The 26,277-nt window shown below is 43.6% G+C and overlaps 1 protein-coding gene and 1 long non-coding RNA gene across 7 annotated transcripts in view; one reads left to right on the top strand and one right to left on the bottom strand.

The window, feature by feature from the left end:
• Window positions 1-1,076: 1,076 nt before the first annotated feature.
• On the bottom strand, window positions 1,077-4,585 carry LOC123583493. The gene is made up of 2 exons (XR_006704903.1): window positions 4,311-4,585; window positions 1,077-1,194 (listed from the first exon to the last, which is right to left on the bottom strand). It is a non-coding gene; the product is annotated as an uncharacterized LOC123583493 (long non-coding RNA).
• Window positions 4,586-4,687: 102 nt separating this feature from the next.
• SPATA18 (spermatogenesis associated 18) overlaps window positions 4,688-26,277 on the top strand; it is a 36,515-nt gene continuing 14,925 nt past the window's right edge. For 2 of the 6 annotated variants that reach the window (XR_006711477.1, XR_006711476.1), the window contains exons 1-5: window positions 4,688-5,040; window positions 19,596-19,701; window positions 19,811-19,926; window positions 21,520-21,623; window positions 24,009-24,104. Coding sequence is in view for 4 of the 6 variants with exons in the window: in XM_045474084.1 (XP_045330040.1) it covers window positions 4,954-5,040; window positions 19,596-19,701; window positions 19,811-19,926; window positions 21,520-21,623; window positions 24,009-24,104 (509 nt within the window). In the remaining 2 variants the exon portion in view is untranslated. The other 4 variants (XM_045474084.1, XM_045474085.1, XM_045474087.1 and 1 more) reach the window with 4 other exon arrangements.

The raw sequence follows: 26,277 nt of genomic DNA, 5'->3' as shown, positions 1-26,277 counted from the left end.
CGCATCCGGCTCTGTGCATCAGCCAGCTCAGAGCCTGGAGTCTGCTTCAGATTCTGTGTCTCTCTCTCTCTCTGCCCCTGCCCCACTCATGCTCTGTCTCTCTCTCTCTCTCTCTCTCTCTAAAAAAAAAAAAAAAAAAAAAAAAGGAAGAAAAGAAAAGCTCACAAGCTTATCCAGGAGGCAGACAAGCAAGTGTAGAACAGTGTGATAATTGCAACAATATTAACATGTCCACAAGTAAAAGAAAGAAAGCATGAAGAAGAGCTGGGTGAGCTCTGAGAGACTGGGGGTGGTGGGGGGGAGTTTGGAAGAATTTGTCAGTTTCAGTTGGGTTTAAATTTATTAAAAGTGCAACTATAGAGAACCCCCTTGTCTATTTCCTGGAGGTTAGGTATATTAGTTATTCCAGCAAGCCTGCAGAATAAACTGCAACTCAAGAAAAATGCTCCACTTTTGGTGACTGACTAAATGCTCTCTGAATCAAGGCCTGACCCAAACTGAACTTGTGAACCAAAAATTGGAATAAAGGGTGAGATTTGCTCAGTCTGAACCTAACCAGTATGTTAAAAGAAACAAACAGAACAACCAGCGCTAAAGGATGTCAGAACTGCAACAGATCTTAAAGCTGATCTAGTCCACGTTTTTCAGTATGTAGATGGGGGAAAAATGGGGTTCAGAGTGATTAAAGACTTATGTAAAGTCAATGGGGCGCCTGGGTGGCTCAGTCGGTTAAGCGTCTGACTTCGGCTCAGGTCATGACCTCGCGGTTGGTGGGTTCGAGTCCTGTGTCGGGCTCTGTGCTGACAGCTTGGAGCCTGGAGCCTGCTTCGGATTCTGTGTCTCCCTCTCTCTCTGCCCCTCCCCTGGATGTCTGGATGGAACAGGCTTTCTAAAAGTCCTTCATTTTGTCCACTCTGAATTTTACCTGCATCGATCAGCCGAGCAGATTTTAAGAGACAGTCATGCTCTGTCTCTCTCTGTCTCAAAAGTAAATAAAAACATTAAAAAAATAAAAGACTTATATAAAGTCACAAGAAACCTGACTATTTGGCAGAGGGTGACATAAAGCAAGAATGTCCATTATGATGCAAGTTTATTGTTCTTTCAACTTCTTCAAAGTACCGGATAGTGTACAACAAAAGAAAAACTTGAGTTTCCTTTTTCTTTCCAAATAATCGCCTAGTTGATAATATCCTAAAATAATCAAATTGAGACAAAATTAGAGCATCAAAGTATTGTCTAAATAGAGCTTTGACTAATCTGATAGTTCTTCCATATGTATAAAAAAGTAGGTTTTTAAAATAGAATTTCAACCTAATTGTCTGCATAGTTGTAATCTGAAGCATATGGAGTCTTCTTTCATTAGCAACACAGACTGTTTGCACTCCAGGCTCTAGTTCTCTCTTAGATTGCTAGCCAGCACCCATCAAAAGCTCTCTGGAGGGGATCATTGTTAAGGGCACTTATGAGGATGTCCACCTGTTCTTATTCTGGTATGGAAGTTCCAAGTTTGTATCAAGTAACATCACCGGAGAGCTAAGAAATGGGATGTCAATTGCTCTGCCCTGTCTTTGATGACAGGTGTTCTAGCATTACCACCTTGGCATTGATCAAAGAAAGGTGATTGCAAGAAACAATCATATCAAGACTGCTTCTGTATTTTCTAGAAAAAGTGGGGGAGGTATCAGAGACACCATCATCTGTATTGCTCTAGGCTCTTTGGAAAAGGATAAGCATTATTGTGGAATCGGGTACCAGGCACAGGTGTTTCCATTCAAAGAAGTGGTATGTGTGTATACTTTTAAACTCAAATAATAATAATCATAAAAGTCATTTTCCTTTCCGAGTTGGCTTCCACGAGGTACAGATGAAATGTTAAATGAAGCTCGATCTTAGTACACAGGTTTACATTGGGGGCATGTTTGCTTTTTCCACTAAAAAAAATATTTCTATAAGTCTTTTACTGTAAGTTATCTCAGATCCTCTTTTCGATGTAGTAGGGAGTAAATAATGCATAAATACATAACACATTTCCTCTGTTTTGGGTCATTGATGACTATGCAGTTTTGTTATCGATAAACATGAAGTTCCTACTGCACATAAGCACATGCTCCAGAGTTCTGGGGAAACCAAGAGGTACACGAAATGACTGCAGGCCTTAAGGGTCTTGAATCAACCTGTAGGGCTAGAGCATATGGAGAAATAAATAATATCAGGTAGCAAATTCTAAACAGATTTCAAAGATCCATTCTATCTGAACACCCTATAAGACTACTAAATTAGTCATTTGGATATTTGGTCAAAAAGCATTCTGTTTCGAATCAGCTTAAATATTGATATTTTGGCTAACGTTTTTCTGAAGGTGGCAAAATTCTCGGGTAACTTTGCTTCTGAATGAGTTTTCACAAAAGTAATTAGTGTTAATGGTAGAAGTTCAGAAAACCAGAAAAGTACAAAGGAGCAAATTAAAATAATCTACAATAATGCTTTGGGTGCTTATTGTATAATATAACACATATATAATATATATAATTCCGTGTCCTGCTTTTTTCACTTTATATAGTGAGAATTCCCGGGTACTAGATGTTCTTCATTAACAAGATTTCTTTTTCTTTTTAATGTTTATTTTGAGAGACAGAGAGCACAAGCAGGTGAGGGACAGAGAGAGAATCCCAAATAGGCTTCATGCTGTCAGTGCAGAGCCCAATGCAGGGCTTGAACTCATGAAACATGAGGTCACGGCTTGAGCTGAAACCAAAAGTCCCAGGCCTAACTGTTGGAGCCCCCAGGCACCCCTCTTCAGTAATAAGATTTCTATTGTGCAACGTTTCATTGAAGGATTTGCCCAACAATTACCCTATTGTTTCCAACCTAGTTTTCTTTATTAAATATAATACTGTGATCTACACTGTAGTAATAATGATCATGCTTTGATGAAGCACTTACTATTGTATATGCCAAACACTATTAAACACTTCATACAAATCATTTTGGTCTCTTAATAATCCTGTGGATTAAGAACTATTATCCCTTGTTTGTAGATAATGTAACCAAGGAGTAGCAGTTAAAGAGCCCACAGCAAGGAAGAGAATTTAACCCCTAATCTGACATAAGTAAATATTCCAAATTGTTTTTTATGAATAAGTAAATAGGACTGTTCAAAGATTCCCACTGCCTACTGAAACATGCAGTTATTGGCTCCAAATTAAGAAATTTGTGGGATTTTTCTCCATTCTCTTCCTCCTTCTTTTTATTTTTTTAAAGGAAGAAAGTTTCTAATGAATATTTAGTGGGTTTGTTTTTCTTTTACTTTAGTAATTAATAATCTACTATGATAAAGTATGATACGTGCCCTTAGAGCCCTTATTTTTTCTTTTGTTTTTACTGAGAAATAAAGGACATATAACAGTCTACTAGTTCCAGGGGTACAACATATTGTTGAACATTGTTGAACAACATAATGTTGAACATTGTTGAACAACATCATTGAATAATGATTCAATATTTGCATATATTGTGGAATGACCCACACAATAAATTTAGTTAAAATCCATCGTTATGCATAGTCAGAATTATTTCCTTGTGATGAGAACTTTTATAGTTCTGATTTTGTTGGCTACAGAAAATAGTAGGAACACAGGCTCCGGAAACGAGCCTCTCAATTTTATTTATTTATTTATTTATTTATTTATTTATTTATTTTACGAGGCTCTCATTTTTATTGGAGGACAGTAAAACTACTGTAATTAAGAGACATAAGAAAAAAAAGAGGTGGTAAAATTCTGAGTATTACTGTCCTGGGACATGAGCAATGTTCATGTATTTTCAAGTACCTACAGAAAGAGAACTGAACCAAACTAGCTAGCTGAGGCCCGGCTCCACCCCTGCTGTTGTAATGACTAGAAAAGGATGGTTTACACTCAGCTCATCATTTGATGCATATAAAAGGGTTTCTAAAGTGCTTTAAGGATGGTTGAAATGGTTTCATTTCTGAAGTAGTTGAAACTATCCTTGTGGCCAACACACCCTTTTGACCTAGTGCAAATTGGTCTGATTTTTCACAAAGTTTCAGTTAGAGAAGGAGAATTAAATGAAACTTTGGAGTGCTCGACGGTTCTAAAAATATTACCAAATCTTTCCTAAACTCGAGGGATGAACTTTAGTTGGTGAACATCTTGGAGCTTGAGATCTGCCGACTTGACCCACCGAATCCTAAGTGTTACAAAGGAACCACTGAAGGTCTGAGAAGTTAAATAAAGGAAGGGGTGAAACGGGTGCTTGCCTAACCACAATGTCAATGGACAAACAACCTTTGCCTTCCTAAGTTAGAGGCCTCCGGTTACCTCCAGCCCACCCTGCGGGTGCGTCTTAGTCCATCGAGGGACGCAGGACGCGGCCTCTGTAGTCTTAGCCTCTCCAGCCCCAGAGCCCACCCAGAGTCTCAGGGGCCTCGGGTGGCCTCGCCCTCGGCTAGCAGTGGTAGCAGCAGCAGCAGGAGCAGGAGCTGCGCCAGGGCGGGTGCCAGGACCCAGGAGCTGCCGGGAGGGCGGCTGGGTGGGCCCTGGGTGGGAGCTGTTGTCCCTGCAGCTCGCAGAGGCTGGCGTTGCCAAGGCGCTCGGGGCGCGCGTCCCTAGCAGCCGCCCGCCCACGTCAAAGTTTGTTTAATAATCGCCCAGGTATTTATGCCTGCGGCTCCGGGCAGCCGCCCGGGAACCAGGACGCCGCAGGGCAGCGGATAAGGCGCGGCGGCTGTGGCCTAGGGCACCTCCCCCCCGGCTTCCCGAACCCTGCCCGGTCCGACCCGAGGGGGAGGATGGAAGAACCAGCCGCGCTCTGAGCCCGTCAGGAAAATAACACCCTTCCGGCCACATCACCCCCGGTCGTGCGGAGGCCACCGCCTCGTCCCTTCCACGTCTCCATCTCCCAAAACAGGGCCGAGTGAAAAAGGGAGCGATGGCAGAAAATCTGAGAAAACTGGTCTCGAGCGAAACTTTACAATCGATGCACGACAAGCTAGAGTCCTGGCTGAGGGACTACAACGTGAGTCGGGGTGGGAGAGCCCCGGGAGGCTTTGATTCCTTTGCAGAACCTTCGGCCGGGGTTTCTTAGGCTGGCTGGGGGAGGCCGCTTAGCAATGGCCAGGAGGTTGTGATTCCTAACCGTGACCCAGTCTCGGACCCGGATCGCGGGAAGGAAGGAAGGGCACCGGTCTGCTGGTGCCCTTTTCTCCCGGCGGCGCCAGGCGGCGCAGGGCTGGCATGGCCTGCGGAGCGCACTCTGGAGTCCCCTCCCGGAGCGCTCATTCCGCCCAGCGGTAACCAAGGACGCTGGCGGCCCTAGCGACGGCAAAGATCCGCGGTCCGCCAGAGATCTACCCCAGCCTACCACTCTCCTTTCCATCCCCTCTGCCAGCAATCCACCTCCCCACCCCCAACTCGAATTAGTTTTTTACTACACCCCTTGTCCTGCCTTTCCGCAAGTCCCAGAGGATACTCAGGGGTTGTATCACAATGTATTTTTTTATAAAAATACTCCCAGGAGTTGTTAGCCAGAAGTCAGTGAAATGGACACTTGTCAACGTTGCTGGTTTCGTTTGTGTACTGATCTGCATGGCAGGTAGGGCACAGTTTCCACACCAAGGCAGACGTCCGGAGGCCTGTTGCCAAGGCATTTGTAGGAAGCAAATATTCTGTCGTCGAACCCATAAGCGCTCTTCAAGTCTCATTAAGCCTTACCCCCCACTGTGGTTCGCGTTAACCGTCCCCGCACATTAAGTACAACTCAGCGTTGCCCTTGGTGGATTTGATCCGTCTGTCTTAAATAGGACAGTCCCACTCGTGTGGCGAGTGCAGCGGTGAGGCAGACAGAGCTGGGCACTCGTGGACCCGGAATCAGCCCCCACCCCCACCCCACTCGAGTTCTAGGTCTGGCTCTAGATAGAACTAGCTGAACGACCTGGGGTAATTTATTTCACCTCTCTGGGTCTCAGTATCTCATCTGTTACATAGAAGAGACTCAACCAGATGATATGTAGAATTCTTTTTCAGATCTCAAGTTTTAAATTTATTTTTATTAAAAAATTTTTTAATGTTTATTCATTTTTGAGACAGAGGGACAAAGCATGAGCAAGGGAGGGGGAGAGAGAGAGGGAAACACAGAATCCGAAGCAGCTCCAGGCTCTGAGCTGTCAACACAGAGCTGGACGTGGGCCCGAACCCACGAATCTGGAAATCATGACCACAGATGAGGAAGGCCGCTCAACTGACTGAGCCACCCAGACGTCCCAATCTCAATTTTTAAACAATTTAAATTGGTTTGTTTCTGAAGTCCCACCAAGAAATTCAACTAGATGCTGTGTGAGTCTCTGGGCTATCCCATTCACCCTTTGACCAGGGCTCCTATGGTGGATGGGAGCTCAAAGAACACCAACAACTTCCCCCTTGCCCCCTTACTAGGGTTCAGCGTTTACCACCTTTACCCACTTCTAAAGAACGAGCTCTGTGACTATTTTCTCCCCATCAAGATTGCAGGAAAATTAAAATTTACTCTTATTACATCTTACAGCATTTTCTTTCTTTTTTTCTTTTTCTTTTTCTCTTGTTATTACCCTGTGGCTTAGATAAATGTTTATGTTTAACATTAAATAAATGTTAAGTGTTTAACAAAGATAACACTAGCGTTTGCATCAAATTAAGTGATTGTTTTAGAAACTGCTCAGAAGTACTGAGAAATGCCAACCTTTATCACACTTAACTTTCTCAGTAACAGTGGTCCATCCCACTTGTCTGTTGTCACCGAAAGCATTTCAGTTAGAATCTCTCCCCTGTGCCAAGTCCCTCCCTCCACCTTTATAAAGACTGCACTCTTTGAGACCAATGCCTTCCCAAAAAATCTGCGGCCATTTCCCCAGGCGATCATTTCTCTCTGGCTCTCTAGGGTCTCTGTTGCATTTGACTGAGGACACCGCCATTCTTCTAAGGCTCTAATAATTTCTCTCCTTGCCTTACCCACTTCCCTCCTCTGGCAGTTCGTCAAGACTTTAGGAATCTTCTCTTGGGCCTCCATTGTTGCTTCTCTCTTACACATATGGCCATGAACCTCATGTCTGTGTTTTCAGTTGTGCTATTGTCATCTCAGAATCAAATCAATCTAAAACCTACCTTAGTCTTGCCCATGGCCCGAACAGCGGCCTCTTTCCTGACTTCACGGTCTTCATCATGTCATACCCCACAAACTTTTCACCAGCTTAATTGGTTGGCATCTGCTTTGAAATTCTCACAGAACCCTTTTACCACCTCTGCTGGAACCACCCTTGTCTACCTTCCATCATCGTTCATCTAGATTATTACAAAACTATCTCAAGGTGATTCTTCTAAATGTCAAGTAGATCAAGTTACTTCTCTGATAAAACCCCCAGACTTTCTGGCCTACTCAGAATAAGACCCAAAATTCCTGCAATGACCATCGAAATCCTACACGACTGTGCTCCTTTAGACTCTGACCTCATCTGTTGCTCCCTTAATCTACTCCAACAATACTGGTCTTGTTGCTCCAGAGTAAAGCTGTCCAATAGAACTTTCTATTATGGACACGTTCTATACAGGCACTGTCCAATATGGTGGCCTATTTTCGTACTTGAATTGTGGCAAGTAGAAACCAAGGAACTGAATTTTAAATTTCATTTAAGTTTAGTTTAATTCCAAATAGTCACATATGGCTAGCGGCTACCCGATTGGACAGAAGAGTCTAGAGCCTGCCAGCCAGGCTCCTGCTTCAGGGCATTTTGTACTCACTGTTCCCTTCTGCCTGGAAAGTTTTCACCTGTGCATCTTTCAGTACGAGAATAATGTCTTCACCTTATCTCCTCCTTCAAGTCTTTGCTTAAATGTCACCTTCTCAGAAGAGACCACCCTCTTTACAATTGCAGTCTCCTAGCCCCGTCCCTGGCACTCGCTGTGTGCCTTCTCTGCTTTATTTCTTCTGTAATAGCTACATCTAATTTTTACTTGTTCTTTTATGTTGTTGTCAATCTTTTCTCCTCCCTCTTCCCACTAAAATGTAAGTTCCAGAGGGCAGAGATTTCTCCCTTTTCTGCTCATCACTGTATTCTCAGCACTTAGAATAATGCTTGGCTCCCAGCAGTTGCTTCATAAATAATGACTGACTGAATGCCACCACCATTCTCCCAGACACCTGGGTTCTTAGACTCATTTCTCTTCTTGAAACGTCGTATCCAGTGTAGAGTTGAAAGTGATCCCCAGATATCTTTAATTCAGCCTTTATTAAAACTGCGTTGAGGGCAAAAGACATGATTTCCAATTAGGGGCATAATTCAGAGGGTGCAAGTGTTTTTTTTAACAGTTTTTCCTTGCTTGTGTATCACTAAAGAGAGAGGATAAGAAAATGTCTATATACTACTTTACTAAAATTTAGGTTACATGTAGACTTATTCGGTGTCTTGTCACCTGCAGTGTGGGTTTGGGTCAACTGCTAAGAGCTTTCCTGTAAGGCTGCAAGTTTGTTTTACTAGTGCCAAGGACTTTTGCCTTGAAACCTTAAGGTGAAGAGTATTCATTGTAGCAAAGCTATATTTGTTAAAATGTTGGTGGTAGAGGTTTGTTCACTAAAAGTTTTAAATTATGTTTGCTGTGGAAAGTTGATTTTGCTGACCGTGACCACATTGATTTAGTTCTAATAACTCAAGCAAAATAAAAGGCCATAAATACTAGTCTGGAATTAGGGATGTGATCCAAGTTACCCCTTGGGAAACTGTTATTATTCAGTGAACAAGATCAATGATTTGAGCAGGTGAGGTCTAAAACACAATGCAGATCGTTTTATTTTTCTTCAAACTAGCTGGTATTTGGATTAACAGTTGGATCCTGGCTAGGTTTTCTTCTAACCTTCCCTCATCTAATTTCCTTCATATGGATTCCTATCCCTTCTCCCTTAATCTGTCCATCACCGCTATCTTCTCACTCTGTCCTAAGTATATTGCCAGACCCAGTAAATTCTTTAAAAATGTAATTTTCTGCCCCAAAGCCTTTGGTTTTTATTTGTTGGCTGTTTTTTTTTTTTTTGTAATTGTTTTAATGTTTATTTATTTTTGAGAGAGAGAGAGAGAGCACGAGTGGGTCAAGGGCAGAGAGAGAGGGAGACACAGAACGTCGAGCTTGAACTCACGAACCCTGAGATCATGATCTGAGCCTAAGTCGGCAGCTTAACCTACTGAGCTACCCAGGCTCCCCTGTTGACTGGTTTTTAGTCTTACAACATCCAGCAATCTTCTGGGGCCTTGGCAAAACCACTGTTTGCTTGATTTTTTTAAAAACTTTATTTATTTAAAATTTATTTATTGAAAAAAAATTTCAAGAAGGAATAGTTTTCAAAACCCCACTAGAGAAACATAATAAAAACAACAGCAAACATTGCCAATTCACTTTCTTTCAGTTATCAAAGAGAAGCTGATTATTGTATTGCTTGGTCTTTAAAACTTGGGTTCCATCGGCCGTTCAGGGACAGCTTGGTGCAAACATGTAACTCTCAGGATTGTTTTTTCCTCCTTTGTGGCTATTGAGAATGTTGGTGAGAGCCATTGATAATCCCTTCTTGTTGAACCAAGACCTGAGCTAGTTATTAAGAGCTTAAGAATTTGGGGCACCTGGGTAGCTCAGTCGGTTAAGCGGCCAACTTTGGCTCAGGTCATGATCTCACGGTCCGTGAGTTCGAGCCCCGTGTCGGGCTCTGTGCTGACCGCTCAGAGCCTGGAGCCTGTTTCAGATTCTGTGTCTCCCTCTCTCTCTGCCCCTCCCCTGTTCATGCTCTGTCTCTCTCTGTCTCAAAAATAAATAAATGTTAAAAAAAAAAAAATTAAAAAAAAAAAGAGCTTAAGAATTCACTCAACAAATGGTTATTTAGTTTCTGCTATCTGTGAACCTTTGGCCTAGACACTCTGTATTTACAGCTTTGGTGGTGTACTTTTATCGATTAGTTTATTCAACAAAATATTTTTTCAAAGTTTATGATATGTCTATCTGTGCTGGATGCTAGGAATAGAAATGTCAGTTGCATCTTAATGATGAGGTTCCAGTTGGAGCGGAGGATGAGGGGTAGAGGACGCAGCTTGTGCAAAAAGCAGGGAGGCATGAAGAAGCCGGCCTATGTAGGGGGCCTGTGAATAGTTCACGGCAAGGAATGGAAGTGAGATGAGGCTGGGGACGTGGGGTGGTTGCGGCCAGAGGGTAAAGGCCTTGGACGGTGTGTTAAGGAGTTTGGACTTTACCCTGGGGGCAATGGAGGGAAACTAAAAGCACCATGCGGTGAAGACACATGTTTGGATTGTTTGGCAAGGTTGCTCTAGCTGCAGCATGCTGGGGAAATTGGAAATTCTAGGGAGGACGGACAGAGCTGGGCAATATTTTAGGCAAGAATCAGCCCCTTGTAAACTATGCTGGCACATTCAGTAAACAAGGTCCGACTCTGAGAATGGTTCTGCAGATTCAAGTAAGAGTATGCGGCCCCAAATGCCCACAATTGATCATGCAACATCTGTATGGTCTTCTTGGTCAACTTTGTGAAAGGGTCAAACACCCACCTATGCAGAACTGGGTTCTGATTATTAATGACTCTACAGAGATATTAAGATGAGAAATTAACCTCTGTCCAATGTCAGCAGTACCTGGAGAAGGTCAGCTCTGGGCTCTGGGCTGAAACTCTCCTCCTCCTTAGGTGCTTTTCTTTCCACGCAGAGTCTTGTGAACTAGGGAGTTACCTTTGGTCAGATGCTCCGAGATTTATTACTTTTTAAAATGTACTGTATGTAATTATAGGGGGCAGATGGTAAGTTCTTACTACACCCTTGATAACCCCATCCCTATGATAGGACAAGATTCCATTTCTTGAAGTAAATTAATAGACACCAAGACATTACATTCTGGGAACTTTTGATTTTTTGATATGTGAATGGGGATAATAGGGAGAGCTGACAACTCCCTCTTGCATTACTTTCTTGTGTTATAGAAATCTGCCCTCTTAAGCAACAACAGCATATCAACTACCAGTACATAAAAAGGAGATTGCAGGGGTGCCTGGATGGCTCAGTCAGTTGAGCATCCAATTCTTGATTTCTGGCTCAGGTCATGATCCCAGGGTCATGGGATTGAGCCCTGTGTCAAGCACTGTTGGGCTCTGTGCTGAGCGTGGAGCCTGCTTAAGATCCTCTCTCTCTCCCTCTGCCCCTCTCCACAGTGCTCTCTCTCTCTCTCTCTCTCTCAAATAAAAAACAAAAACAAAAAGGAGATCTCAAAGAGGCATCTCCTCGGTTTTCAGATCATCTTTGTGGTGGAAATAGATGTTGTCTCCATGCCAAAATATCCCTGATTCTCAGTACAAAGGGTTGTTGTGGTTACTATGGTGTCACCAAACAGACTCCCTGGCTGCCTTTGCCCTTCCCCGTAGTGAACATACTTCTACATTCTTGGGGATTCTCTCTAATTAGTAAATTTATAGAAAACATTTCTTTCCCTTTAGCTCTTTCCTCCTATGCTGCAGTGATGAATAAAACCCCAAATCTTAGTGTCTGAACTTTGGTAAAAGAGGTTTTTCATTCCTGCATAATATGATGGCAACTCTTCTCCACCATTGGCTCTGTGTCAGGTGCCCTCCATCTGGCGGAGCAGCCATCACATCGAGGGACCTCAAAGATCTGTAGGGAGAAAGAGAGAGCGCACTGAAATTATACACACCTCTTTCACTCATCTTCCCTTGACCAGAAGAATGGTTATGTGGCTCCAACCTCATTGTAAAGGAGCCTGACAAATGGAGAGCAGGTGGAATATTTATTTGGGGCCACGGTTTCTGCCACAGCAACTCATGATGAATCTGTGGTTGTGAAAGAAATTGACAAGTGATTGAGGCAGATTATTTCAACAGAGGGCCAGATTATTTTATTTTTAACAGGGGGCTGTTGACAGTCCTTTCTTATTTTCATCTTGGACAAACTTGTTAATGGCAACATCATCACTGTTTAATATTTAAGGATAATAATGAAAGAAATCCAATAGACATATTAACCGCAAGTCAAGACATTAAAATCCCAGGGGTGAGGTCTAAATAGAAGCTTTTGCTAAATTGTTGGGGTATAAATAAGCCTACTTCTCTTATACCCGAAATTCAGCATTCTGGTTTTAAAACATTGTTGTGGAGCTGGTGCATTGTGGCAAAGTCAGCCACGCTGTTAACATTGAAGGTTGATTTTGGAAACAGAGCTATTTGAAAGCCTGCCCGCATAAGGGACAGCCACTTCCCTGGAGGACTAGTTGTAGCCTGTTATAACCCGTATCAAGGCTTTCAAAGACTTGAAAGCTTTCAAAGCACTCTTCATGTGTTATTGCCTTTAAACCTTGTAAGAACTTATGAAATAGCAGGTTTTATTTCCTACATTTTACAGATGAGGAAACCAAACCTCAGGAGGGCAGCTAACCTGCTTGAGGTCACTGCAGTAGAAAGGGTTGAACTTGGATTTGAAACTAGGTCTTTTGCTTGCCAAATTCATTCTCTTCTCTCCTCCAGAGGGAGGGAAGGTGTCATAAGGAAACTTCACTCACTTGCAGTGCCCATTTGCTGCCATCCTTCTGTGCCTCTCCCCTCTCGTACACATGTGCTGGACAGAAGGAGAAAAGGAGGTAGAAAATAAGGCTTTTGTTTCCCATGTGTGAATTTCCATGACTGGCTGCAAGCAGCTACATAATTCTATCCCTCAGGCTAGTCTCTACACGCTTACTGTCATCGTTTCTTTTCCTTGCTCATCTACTAATTCTCTAACTGGCAAGTTTGGAATGGCATTCTTGTATGTAAAATTAGTTTTCTTAACGTTTATTTATTTTTGAGAGAGAGAGAGAGAGAGCAAGTGGGGGAGGAGCAGAGAGAGAGGGAGACACAGAATCCGAAGCAGGCTCCAGGCTCTGAGCTGTCAGCACAGAGCCTGATGTGGGGCTCGAACTCATGAACGGTGAGATCATGACCTGAGCTGACACTTAACCAACTGAGCCAGCCAGGCTCCCCTTAAAATTCGTTTTTTTAAAATAAAAGTTTTTAAAAATTTTTTTTTTTTTCCCAATGTTTATTTATTTTGGGGACAGAGAGAGACAGAGCATGAACGGGGGAGGGGCAGAGAGAGAGGGAGACACAGAATCAGAAACAGGCTCCAGGCTCTGAGCCATCAGCCCAGAGCCCGACGCGGGGCTCGAACTCACGGACCGCGAGATCGTGACCTGGCTGAAGTCGGACGCTTAACCGACTGCGCCACCCAGGCGCCCCTAAAATAAAAGTTTAAAAAATAAAGTCAAGTAAATAATTTATTTTTTTTTTATTTTTTTTTTTCAACGTTTATTTATTTTTGGGACAGAGAGAGACAGAGCATGAACGGGGGAGGGGCAGAGAGAGAGGGAGACACAGAATCGGAAACAGGCTCCAGGCTCTGAGCCATCAGCCCAGAGCCCGACGCGGGGCTCGAACTCACGGACCGCGAGATCGTGACCTGGCTGAAGTCGGACGCTTTAACCAACTGCGCCACCCAGGCGCCCCGTCAAGTAAATAATTTAATGTTGCAATAGGATTCATGTTTTTTTTAAAATATGAAATTTATTGTCAAATTGGTTTCCATACAACACCCAGTGCTCATCCCAACAGGTGCCCTCCTCAAAGCCCATCACCCACTTTTTCCCTCCCTCCCACCCCCCATCAACCCTCAGTTTGTTCTCAGTTTTTAAGAGTCTCTTATGTTTTGGCTTCCCCTCCACCAACCTTTTTTTTTTTTTTTTCCTTCCTCTCCCCCATGGTCTTCTGTTAAGTTTCTCTGGATCCACATAAGAGTGAAAACATATGGTATCTGTCTTTCTCTGTACGACTTATTTCACTTAGCATAGCACTCTCCAGTTCCAACCACGTTGCTATAAAAGGCCACATGTCATTCTTTCTCATTGCCACGTAGTATTCCATTGTATATATAAACCACAACTTCTTTATCCATTCATCAGTTGATGGACATTTAGGCTCTTTCCACAATTTGGCTACTGTTGAAAGTGCTGCTATAAACATTGGGGTACAAGTGCCCCTATTCATGTTTTAAAGGAATGTTGCAATGAATCCTTTGTACTGTTAATTCTCACCTAATATATATGAAGTGTATTTTGTGTGTGTGAGACTGAGGTTTATTTTTTCTTTTTAAACTTTATTTTGAGAGAGAGAGAAAGTGAGCGCGATTAGGGGAGGGGCAGAGGAAGAGGAAGACAGAATCCCAAGCAGGCCCTGCACTGTCAGCACAGACCCCGATGTGGGGTTTGAACTCATGAACCACGCGATCATGACCTGAGCCGAAGTCGGATGCTTAACGAACTGAGCCGCGCAGGCGCCCTGAGACTGAGGTTTCTTAGAATGGAAATCAGTATATTTTGTGCTCTTCGAACTTCAGTTTGAAAGTTGATTAAAGATATGCAGCGATATATTTTATTAACGCAGTGATGGAAAGCTTGTTCTTTTTCATGTTGTGGAGGTGCTTCAAGGTCAGGAGTAGAACCAAAGGCGGGAGAGAACCACTGGTAAAGGCGTGGGTGATCAGGCTGTTCCAAGGAGAAATGTTAACAGTCAAGGCTGCTCGGTAAAAGGCGTGTAAGGACGGGAAAGGGTGGGTGGTGGTTCTCGCACATGCGTCACGTGTGCAAAGGCAAGGCTGGGGCAGAGAGAGTTGCTGGAGGGAAGCGCAGGGGAGTAAGGCCCAACAAGTCACGCGGAGGCATGTTATGAAGGATTGGGGAAATCAGGCAACATTTAGGCTTGATATTATCAGGAGCTTTTGTTTGGGCAAGAGAGCAAGGACCTTGAAGGGATCGGAGCAAAGCCACTGTCCTGCTGGTCTCCTTCTGCACCTGGGAACTTCTTGAAAGAGTCACGTGTCCTCATTGTCTTTGCTTCTTCTCTGCTCCCATTTGTCCCTCAACCCCGTGCAATCTGGAAATGCAGCAAATATCCCCACGCCATTCTGCTGTCACTGCTCTCATCATGGTCACCAGAGGCCACTGGATGGCCGAGTCCTACTTCTTTTTCCCAGTCCTTATCTCCTTGATTTCTCTGCAGCAATTGATGCACCGAGTTCTATGGCTTTAGCTACTTCCCAGATGCCGGTGACCCCCAAATCTATCTCTAGCTTGCGGCTTTCTTCGGAGCTCCCGACCTGAGTAACCACCAGCTTTCCAACCGGGACCCTGTGGACACTCTGCATCCTCCAACCCGACATGAACCCAGCAGGACTAGTTTTCCCCTCTCCAGCCTTGCTGCTTCTCCCACTTGGGTCCTCTGGCTGGGCAATGGCACCGCATTCTCCCCTGTGGTCCAAGTCAGAAACTTGGGGCCCCTTTCTCCATCATGCCTCCCAAATGGGTTCATCACACTCCCAGGATTCTACCTTTAAATATCCATCAAATATGTCCCATATTTTCCCCTCTTGCTACCACTGCCCTTATTCAAGTTCCCGTCATTTCTTACACGGGTGGGAAAATCTAGGGTAAGTTAGGGCACGCCTCAAGCAAACTTTGTTGTGGAAATATCTGTGCCTGCAGGGAGTAGACTCACAGACCCAGGAGGTGCATGCTGTCCAGAGAACTCTGCCCTTGACCGAACTCACGGTATGTGAGTTCCACTCTCACATACCTTCTCCTTCCACTCTCTCCGTCTGTCGAAGGCTTCCAGAGATGCACCTCTGACCCCCACCGCTTGGCTGAGATCCAGATGCCTTTCCTGCTGCTCTTGATACAGTGCCATGGATGCGAGCTTGGCTCTGTGTCAAAGGCTGCAGGAACGGGCTTAATTTCCAGCTCAACCACCTTTTCTCCAAATTACTTAAGATCTCGTTTTTTTTTTTTTTTTTTTTTTTTCTCCTTGGTGGATTTGGGATCACAGATGGTATCCATTTTGTAGGGTTGCTTTGAGGATTAAATGAAACTGTATTTAGAGCACTTTGCACAGGGCTTGGCTGGCACAAAGTAAGCGCTCAATAATTGTTGGGTACTATTACTAGACAGCTCTCTCTGAAGGTCCTGCGGGTCCCCTACACTGTCTGAAAATCCCTCCGACGCCTGTTTCCCACCCTTCTGTTCCCACCTATCTGTTTCCCATCAGAGCTGTCTGCTTCTGCCAGAGTGATTTTCGTAAAACGCAGAATAAATGGGACCATGTCACCACCCTCCTCTACCCACCCTTTCAGTCTTTCAGTGATGGGCTAGAGCCCACAGCCCTTCGTGGGGCCTATAAAGTTTATCATTATCTGGTCTCCGGACCCTGTACTCTACTTTGCTACCTTGCTGCTCCTTGTCTTGGTACCTGCTGTTCCTCCTTTTGAAATATCTTGATTTCTTACCCCTCACTGCTCACTAGGGTGCGCTTTGCTCCTTCTACAGCTCACCATCCCCCTAGAGCACTTGGCACACTCTAAGATGACCATTAGTCCTCTCTGGGCGTCTCCCATTTTCCATCTCGTGTCCCCAGCTGGTGCTGTCATTGACAGCAGGCAACTTTTAATTTTTTCAAGGTAGCTTTGTTTCCTGAGCTAGCCGCCCAACGCCTTATGAATGATAGGAACTCAATGATTTATGAAGGGATGAGCTTTGGAATTAGGAGACAGCACAATTCGTTCATATCTTTGCTCTATTCATTTTGTGGGAGTGATTGTTAGAATAACGTGACCTCTATTGTGTCTGGCGTGGTGCTTTGTGTTAGAAGCTGCGGCATGTTGTGAGAGGTCTTGGGATCAGAAGCTGTCTCCCACCGTGTATTCTCTTCTGTTATTTAAGCTGTGTGAACAAACCCCCTTAAGAAACATTCCTCTGGGCACCTCCTTTGTACCGGGCACTGGGCAAGGCATAGGAGCATAGGGTAATAATACTTCAGTAATACTTTGAATTATTATGCACCTAAGTTAGCTCGGGAGATCAGCCACCTCCTAAGTATGAGTAAACAGGGGTTCCTATTTAAAATATCTTTTCTAAGAGAATATAGTGAATAAGTGTAAAACTATATTTGAATCGAGGCTTACCTTATCCTCTACCATTGCCCCCTTCAGTACCACACTCTACCTCATTGGTACAGATTGTTGAGTGCCTTCTGTCTCTGAGATGCTAGAGAGGCATTATTGGGATTTAATTCTCCTAACACACTCTGCAAGGTGTCATCCCCATTTTCCTGGAGAGGAAACGGACTCAGATGAACTAACCTGTGCAGGATCGCACAGCATGGTGGCAGGTGACAGAGCAGAGAAAATCGCTCAGGTCTGCTGGACCCCCGGGCCCCATTCTCTGTCCACTTAGCAAATGGCATGACCCAGCCAGAGGGCGAAAGGCTGTTCGCAAGCAACAGGTTCACTGTGATGAGTGCAGGAACGAAACAGCAAGGTCAAGGAGCGGCTGGTTCAACAAGGGAGGGACGGACACAGCTGTTCAGCTGTAGGTTCCAAGTGTTCTGATTATGTCAATATTTACACCGTTAAGTTATTCATTCCTTCATTCATTCATTTGTCAAATATTTTGGGGCCCTTCCATTTGTTATGCATGCTAGCGGCAACTGATACAAACAGGCAAAAGACCCAGTAATTTTTTAAAAGAGCTCCTAGTCTCTTTAGGAGAAGGGGATAGAAGGATGAGACAGAAACAAATGGCTGCATCCGAAATAGGCACCACAACAGAGCTTGTCCCCGGGTGCTATCCACCGGGCATGGACGTAAACCAGAGGCGGCAACCAGGTTGCAGTGAGTCCATGCCATCCAAACTCCTCCCTGGCCCTCTAGGGTCTGTCCTGCCAACCCCTCTCACCTTTGGTGTTTCTGCCACACGCGCTTACTTTTGGTTCCCAAGGTGGCTTAAGTTGTTCCTGCCTCTGCCACGGGGCCTTTGCCCCTGCCGTTTCCACAACGTGGCACAGCCTTCCTTCAGGAATCCGCGGCCAGACTTGGCTCTGTGTCTCCCCCTCAGGGAGGCCTTTCCTGCTGGCCCTCCCCATTCACTCGTGTCACATCAGCCTGTCCTCCCTCTGCTCCCGGCACTTCTCGTGATCTTAAGAGCATGGGCTCTGCAACAGGCTGCCTGGGCTCCAGTCTCAGGTCTGCCATTTTCCTGGCTGGGTAACCTCGGACAAGTTATTTAGCCCCTCTGCGTGTCAGTTTTCTCATCTGAAAATGGGGCTGCTAACAGTGGTACTCCTACCTCACAGTGTAGTGTTGTGGGGGTTAACCGAGCTTATGTATGCAAAGCATTGACCCTGCCTGGTGCGTGGGAGGTATGCAATAAACACAGAGGGCGTGAGTCTTCTTGTCATTTGTCCGTCCAGTACTTACTGGGTTTGACCATAGAGACCATAGAACGCAGGGCTGGGAGTGCCATAAGCGACCAGGCCAGCATAGCCTCTGTCCACAAGGAGCTTACTGTCCGTCTGAATCACTTCTCTTGTTGACACACGTATGCATTTGACCTGTAGCCTTTTGCCTGCAGGTTATCTAAACTTTTCCTCTTTGTTCTAGTTTTTTTTTTTTTTTTTAATATGTATTCATTTTTAGAGACAGAGAGAGAGAGAGAGAGAGAGCGCATGAGCAGGGGAGGGGCAGAGAGGGAGGGAGACACAGAATCCAAAGCAGGCTCCAGGTTCCGAGCTGTCAGCACAGAGCCCAACACGGGGCTCGAAACCCACAAACTGTGAGGTCATGACCTGAGCCGAAGTGGGCCGCTTAACTGACTGAGCCACCCAGGCGCCCCTTTGTTCTGGTTTCTAATCGTCTTCACACCCTGTTTCCCGTCTTGGGGTTTGTGGCGCCCAGGAGGGAGCCACTGCTCGTGCCTTACTGTGGCTGGAGATAACACATACATCTATGCCTCTTTATACCCACATGATTTGTTTGTTGCTTGTAGCTGTGTTCCTTCCTTTAGTGTTAGAATCAATGAGAGGTTTGTCTCGTGAGGAAATGGTAAAAACCCACCAAGGAGATGAAAACAGCAGAATAATAGTTAAAGGCCCACCTCTTGGCTTCTTCATGTTCTGTTGTTTCACAACCATTGGAACTGCCCTTTTCCCCATGTCTGCCCACGGTCTCCTGGGCTAGATTTCACTTCCTCTCAGAAGTCTTCCCCGATCTTCTGAGACCATGGGCTCTGGAGTAGACCTGGGGCTCACCGGTCTGGTGAGACTTACTATTCCACTGTGTGTAACTGTCTACACTCTTCCCTCCCCTACTAGTCTGCGTGTGCCATATGGCCTGGGCCATCTCTTTCGCCATCTCTTCTGGGTCACACCTCGAAGTGGCACAAATCACTTCCTGTCCCCTTGACCGGAACTCAGTTACGCGGCTGCACAGACTGCTAGGGAAGCTGGGGAAAGCCATCTAGTTGTGCGCCCAGGAGGAAAGGGAAACAGGTTTTGGTCAACACATGGCAGTCTCTGTACATGGGAGCCCACCAGAGCGAGGCAGCCCCTGCGTAAAGTCAGGGTAGCCCCTGTCTACCTGCGGTGGGTCCCGGAAGGGGAAGGAATTGCACTGATCTTCTGTTTTGGCTTTGTAGACAAACACATGTGATCAAAATCTCAATCGTTGCCTTGAGTTCATTGAACAAATTTCCAAAGTGCAAGGACAACTCTTCAGGATCCTCACCACGGCTGCCCAAGAAGGTGAGAATGGCCTGTGCTTCCCCGTCTCCCTTCTTTTGTTTCTCTTCTCTGTACTCTCTCCCTGTATGGCTAAACTTCTCTCGCTGACCTGATTTGTGGACTCTTTTAGGAGGACACAATGATGGTGTGGAAATAATCAAATCGCGCCTTTTGCCTTGGCTGGAGGCTTCCTTTACTACTGCTTCCCTGGGAAACACTGTTGACAGCAAGGTCCCCTCTCTACAGGTAGGCACGCTAAAGGATCACCCTTGACTTTCAGCACCCAGATCAGGCTCTGGGAACTCAGACATGTAGAAGATACAGCTTTTACCCAGTGGGGGACTCAGCTCTAGTTAGGGCATTAGGACACAGGTACCAAAGGTGAGTTTCTGTTTATAGTCTTGTGCGGCGTAACGGGTTGAGGTGTCTCTTCAAACAGACCTGCATTCATATCTCAGCGTTGCCTACTTACCAGTGGGGTGACAGCAGACAAATGAATGAGCCTCTGCTTCCTCAGCTGTAAAAAGGGACTGGTGATGTCCTACATGTAGGACATTGCCCACACTAGGCATTAAATAGGAACTTTTGGATGACAAAGTAGTCACACCGACAGTTGGGGTACCGTGGGGCCTCAGAAGAGAAAGAGACCACCAGATGGGGAAAGCTCCCTGTTCTGAAAGAGTGAAATAACACTGATGGAAAACTTCCAACATGAAAAGAAAACTTAGTTCTCAGAGGCTGACAAAGGGCATCATAATTTGCGATTGATGCTGGTGATTTCTGTAGGAAAAGTGTCAGCTTTGGAACAGTTGAAGCCCCACACTGGAAAGAGAATACATAACTCGTTTAAGGCATTAGCATCATTAAATATTAGTCAACTTGATTTTAAATATTTATATGCATTTACATAAGTTCTTTTCTAAAATGAAAGCATTTAGAGCAGGCTTTTCTTGGCAGCCTTAAGAGGCCGTGGTGGAAAGTTTCCTGCCTGGAGGTCACCGGGTAGAATTCTGGTTGCTCTTCTATGGTCGTGGGTGGGTTATCTAACCTTCCATGTCTTAGTTTCCTCATTTGCTGAATGGGGACAATGCTTTTGCTGACCCGCTAGGGCCATTTTGAAAATTCAATGTGATAAACATGCAGCAACCACTGTCATAGGGTAAGTACTCCATAGACGTCAGTTGTTATTAAGCAAATTTTTCATCCCTGAGGATTTTCCTGTGCCGCTTAGATTTTTACCCCATGGGCGTTATTCTGAGTATAAAGACATGGGATGATATTTCAATGTCTTTTTAAAAAATTGAAGTGTAATAAAAAATGGTGGTATAGTTTACCTGCAATGAAATCCATAGCTTGCTAAGTGCATATATCCATGTAACCCACACCCTATTAATTTATAAAACATTAATTTATAAAACATTCCCTGTGTCACTTCCCAGTCATCTCCCTCCTCCCCCACGGCAACCACTCTTCTGATTTTTATCATTCTAAAATTTTTTTTAACATTTATTTATTTTTGAGAGACACAGCACAAGCAGGGGAGGGGCAGAGAGAGAGAGGGAGACACAGAATCCAAAGCAGGCTCCAGGCTCTAAGCTGTCAGCACAGAACTGTGAGATCATGACCTGAGCTGAAGCTGGACACCCAACTGACTGAGCCACCCAGGCGCCCCATGATTTTTATCATTCAAATTAATTTTGCCTGCAGTAGAACTGCATATAAATGGAACTATCCACGCGTATTCTTTGCTGCTTGATTTCTTTGGCTCAGCATAATGTGTTGCAACCCATCATGCTGTTTCCTGTATTCAAGCCAATTTTGATTTGTGTATCATTCCAGGACACGTTTGATAAGGAGAGACATAAAGATCGAGATCGGGACATGCAGCAATTAGACTCTGAGTTGAATTCAACTCGTAATCAACTCAACCAGGTTCAAGACGAGTAAGAGGAATGCAAGTTATCTTTTTTCCAAGAAGAATTGTTCTTAATTTTTAAGTTTAAAGGGAAAATAATGGCTCTTGTAAAATGTAGACATGTGCAAATAACTAGTGTGTGTGTGTGTGTGTGTGTGTGTGTGAGAGAGAGAGAGAGAGAGAAGGAGAAAGAGAGAGAGAGAGAGGAGGGGGCCCTACCTCTCTCTCCACCCTCATCTCCTGCCAAGGTCTCCTCTCCTAGTCTGTTGTCTACTCCTCACCCTGAAGCCTTTGCCTGCGCTCCTTCATAAACATGGAAGCCTTCCTTTGGTTCTTTGCATAGCTCGTTCTTTATCTTTCAGGTCTCAGCTGAAAGGAGATTTTTCTCAGAGTCTGTCTGTGACCATGTATATCGAAAGGTCTTCGTTTCCCCCTCTGTAGTTCTCTTCCACAATGATCTGAGACTAGCACTTACCACCATTTGGAACGTTAAAACATTTCTTTGCACGTTTATGATCCGCTTGGCTGGAAGGTCCAAAGGGGTGCTGTCTTGTATTTGCTCTTCTGATATTTGCTATCTGCTATTCTTGTTGTATCTCCATCACCCAACATCATGCCTGCCACGTGGTACGTTCTCAATGAATGAATAAATCCCTAATTAAAAAAAAATATGTTAACTTGCTTAAAGTAATGCTTGGCTCATGGATGTATCTCCCTTTCTTCTCTCTGTATATCATTCAAGCTGACAAATTACCATGTATACTTGCTTGTATGTACACGTACAGGTGTCCACACCTGTGTGCCGTGTCTTAAGAGAAAAAAAATCACTACTTTATTCCTTTTTCATATTCTCCTTCCTTTCTGGGTATTTTTGCTTCTTTTAATTTTCTGCCATCTTCTTTGGACAAAAATGTTCACTTTTTTCTCCACATATACTTTAAAAAAACCTGTAACATATTCACCTGTGAATGAAATCACAGCAATTTCCTTTCAATCTCCAGTAGCCTTATTGTGAAATTATTGCTACTTTGGCTTTTTTTTTTTTTTTAAAGATTTTAGACATTTTGCTCATTCATTCATTTTTCATCTTGAAAGATATCTACTCTGTTACAGGCATTGTTTTAGGTGCTGGGGATAAAAAGGTGAATAAAAAAAGTTCTTGCCCTTACGTGGTTCATGGTATGTTTGTAATGAGACTGTGTAAACCAAGTGTTGGAGGTCTCAGGAGAAAAGGAGACACACTTTGCTCGAGAGAGTCAAGGGTGGCATTTGCATGGGCATTCATAGGATGAGTGGGTCCTTGTTAGGAGAGGAGGAGGAGGAGGAGACCCAAAGGAATGTTGGGTAATCACACTACCTCCTGTTATTGCCTGATTGGCTGGGATCTGTGGGGACTTGGTAGCAATCCCACTAGCTCATTATTTCTCAATTTGCTTCACTGTCTAGGGGAGAATCCCAGTGTTGGACCTTCCCTTCTTCCATCTAAAGGGAAGGAAGAAGACAGGTGTGAGTGTAGATAGCAATTGCACTCTCTTAGCCCCAGGACGACTATGAAGAAAGAGCCTGGATATTACAGGGAAGTAGGGTCAGAGAAGTCAAGAGACCTTTGCCAACCTATGATCTCTCGCTGGACTAGGGCAACTTAATTGAGAACCACTGGTCTCCATCCAATGTCATCCGCACACTCCCATTTCTTTTTTAATTTTAGATAGACCTAAAGACATAATATGATTTATTATGATTTGCCTACAATGGAGAGAGTCCTTGAAACTAACAGTGACCTAGCTATGTTGAAAACTCAGGAAACTCGTGCTCAATACGTGGCGCGAGTCAGAGGCAGGATGACATGGAATGCTCGGTAGTTAAGTGTGATCGTGGAAGACTTTCTTTGTAGGTGGGCAAATAATGTTTTCTTCATATTTAGGAAGTCAGGGACAATGAAGTCAAACGCAACTCTACGGTGCAAAGTAATGACCACACTGCAGAAAATGGTATTCGTATATTGCAAATTAGCATGAGTCTATTGCAGGAAATGGAGACCTTATGGGGAGACACAGCCTGAGGATTTGGTGTCATTAGAGCAGATGAATCAGGAGGGTGAGAAGGAGGAGGTGAACAACTTTCTTTGTCCTTTACAGTCTAATGTTAATAATTATTACCTAGTCTTTTAGTGGTAGTAGCTCTGTAATGTCTTTGTGTCTGACATTCAAAAGAATACTAGCATGTTTGTGCATACACGTGCATCATAATATTTGCAATAGCATCTGATTGAATGCAGATGTCTCACAATTTGATCTTGTTTATGTTCAATTTATATCATATGCCAAAAGTTCCTGGGAGAACCTATATCTTGATTCAGAAAGTCTGCCGATTTTGGAAAATCTGTCTTTAGTTATACTGATTTCTCTTACAGTCTGGCTGAAACTGAAAAGACTCTTGAAGAAACCAAGAACAGATCGGCCATATCCCTTCTGGCTGCAGAGGAGGAAATAAATCAGCTAAGAAAGCAGTAAGGGAAAAAAAAAAAAAGACAGGATTACGGCAGCCTCTGATTGATCATTGAATTTAGCTTTGTGGTGCTTCGTTACAATATGAAAGAAGCTATTCACAAAGAAAAGGCAGCAATATTTTTATTAATGTTTTATATACGTTCGCTTACCACAAAAACGTTACCTATCTACTATAGAACATTTTCTTTCTTTTCTAAATTTAGTTTTTCCAATTTACATCCCAGTTAATTAGCACATAGTGCAATAATGATTTCAGGAGTCGAACCCAGTGATTCATCCCCTACGTATAATACCCAGTGCTCATCCCAACAAGTGTCTTCCTTAAAGCCCCTTGCCCATTTAGCCCACGTCCCCCACCCTCAACTCCTCCAGCAACCCTCAGTTTGTTCTCTGTATTTAAGAGTTTCTTCTGTTTTGTCCCCCTCCCTGTTTTTATATTATTTTTGCTTCCCTTCCCTTGTGTTCATCTGGTTCGTCTCTTAAATTCCACGAGTGAAGTCATATGATACTTGTCTTTCTCTGACTGATTTTACTTAGCATAATATACTCTAGTTCCATCCACGTAGCTGCAAATGGCAAGATTTCATTCTTTTTGATTGCTGAGTAATACTCCATTGTATGTATATACCACATCTTCTTTATCCATTCATCCATCGATGGACATTTGGGCTCTTTCCATACTTTGGCTATTGTCGATAGTGCTGCTATAAACATGGGGGTGCATGTGCCCCTTCCAAACAGCACACTTTTATCCCTTGGATAAATACCTAGTAGTGCAATTGCTGGGTCGTAGGGTAGTTCTATTTTGCCCTTTGCTCATTGCCCCACCCTTCTCCCCTTTGACAACCACCAGTGTGTTCTCTGTATTTATGGTCTGTTACTGTTTTTTTGTTTGTTACTCATTTGTTTGTTTTAAAATTCCACATATAAGTTAAATCTTCTGGTATTTGTCTTTCTCTGTCTTGTTTCACTTAGAATGATACTCTCTAGGCCCATCCATGTTGTCACACACGGCAAGATCTAGTTCTTTTTTTGTGGCTGAGTAGTAATATTCCATTATATATATATGTGTGTATACATATATATACATATATATGTATACATACATACATACGTATATATATGTATATATATACACATATATATACATATATATATGTGTGTGTATATGTATATATACATATGTATATGTGTGTGTATATGTATATATACATATATATGTATATATATATACACACACATATATATGTATATATATGTGTATATATATATATACATATATACATATATACATATATATATGTGTGTATATATATATGTGTGTGTGTGTATATATATATATGCCACATCTTTATCCATTCATCTATCAGTGGACACTTTGGTTGCTTCCATATCTTGGCTATTGTACATAATGCGGCAATAAACATAGGGTTACATGTATCTTTTCAAATTAATGTTTAGTTTTCTTTGGGCAAATACCCCATAGTGGAATTTACTAGATCATAAGGTATTTCAAGTTTTAATTTTTTGAGGAATCTTCATATTGTTTTCCACACTGGCTGCACCAGTTTACATTCTCACCGATAATGCACAGGGCTTCCTTTTTCCACACATCCTTGTCAACACTTGTTCTGTCTTGTCTTTTTGATTCTAGCCATTCTGACAGGTGTAAGGTGATATAGCTTCCTTGATATTATTTTTGATTTTCCCCCCCAGAAAGGAAGTGGGAGTTGTATTAAAACACACACACACACACACACACACACACACACACACACCTTTCTATTGCCTTCAAACATGTTCCATTGTTCTGATTTCTTCAGGAACACCTCCACACCATAGCTGGGAGCAGTGGTCAATTTTCCACTTCTACCTCCCCTTTTTGAGAAAGACCTTCTCAAATTCTGTGATCATATAACTCAGTGATTTCCAGCAGCAGCGATTCTGTTCTTTACTGTTGCCAGCGCAGCTTTTAATTCTGCTATTACATTTCTAGCTTCTCTGTGTACTTCTCTCGTTTTTCTGGCATTATTTTATATGTTTTCAATTATTTGTTTACAGTGTAGTCTTGGCTTCAGGAGTAGAACCCAGTGATTGATCTCTTATATATGACGCCCAGTGCTCTTCCTGAAAAGTTCCCTCCTTAATGCCCATCACCCATTTAGCCCATCC

The sequence above is a fragment of the Leopardus geoffroyi genome, chromosome B1 (genome assembly GCF_018350155.1).
Source record: "Leopardus geoffroyi isolate Oge1 chromosome B1, O.geoffroyi_Oge1_pat1.0, whole genome shotgun sequence".
Taxonomy (NCBI): Eukaryota; Metazoa; Chordata; class Mammalia; order Carnivora; family Felidae; genus Leopardus; species Leopardus geoffroyi.
This window is presented reverse-complemented; position numbering and strand designations above follow the sequence as displayed.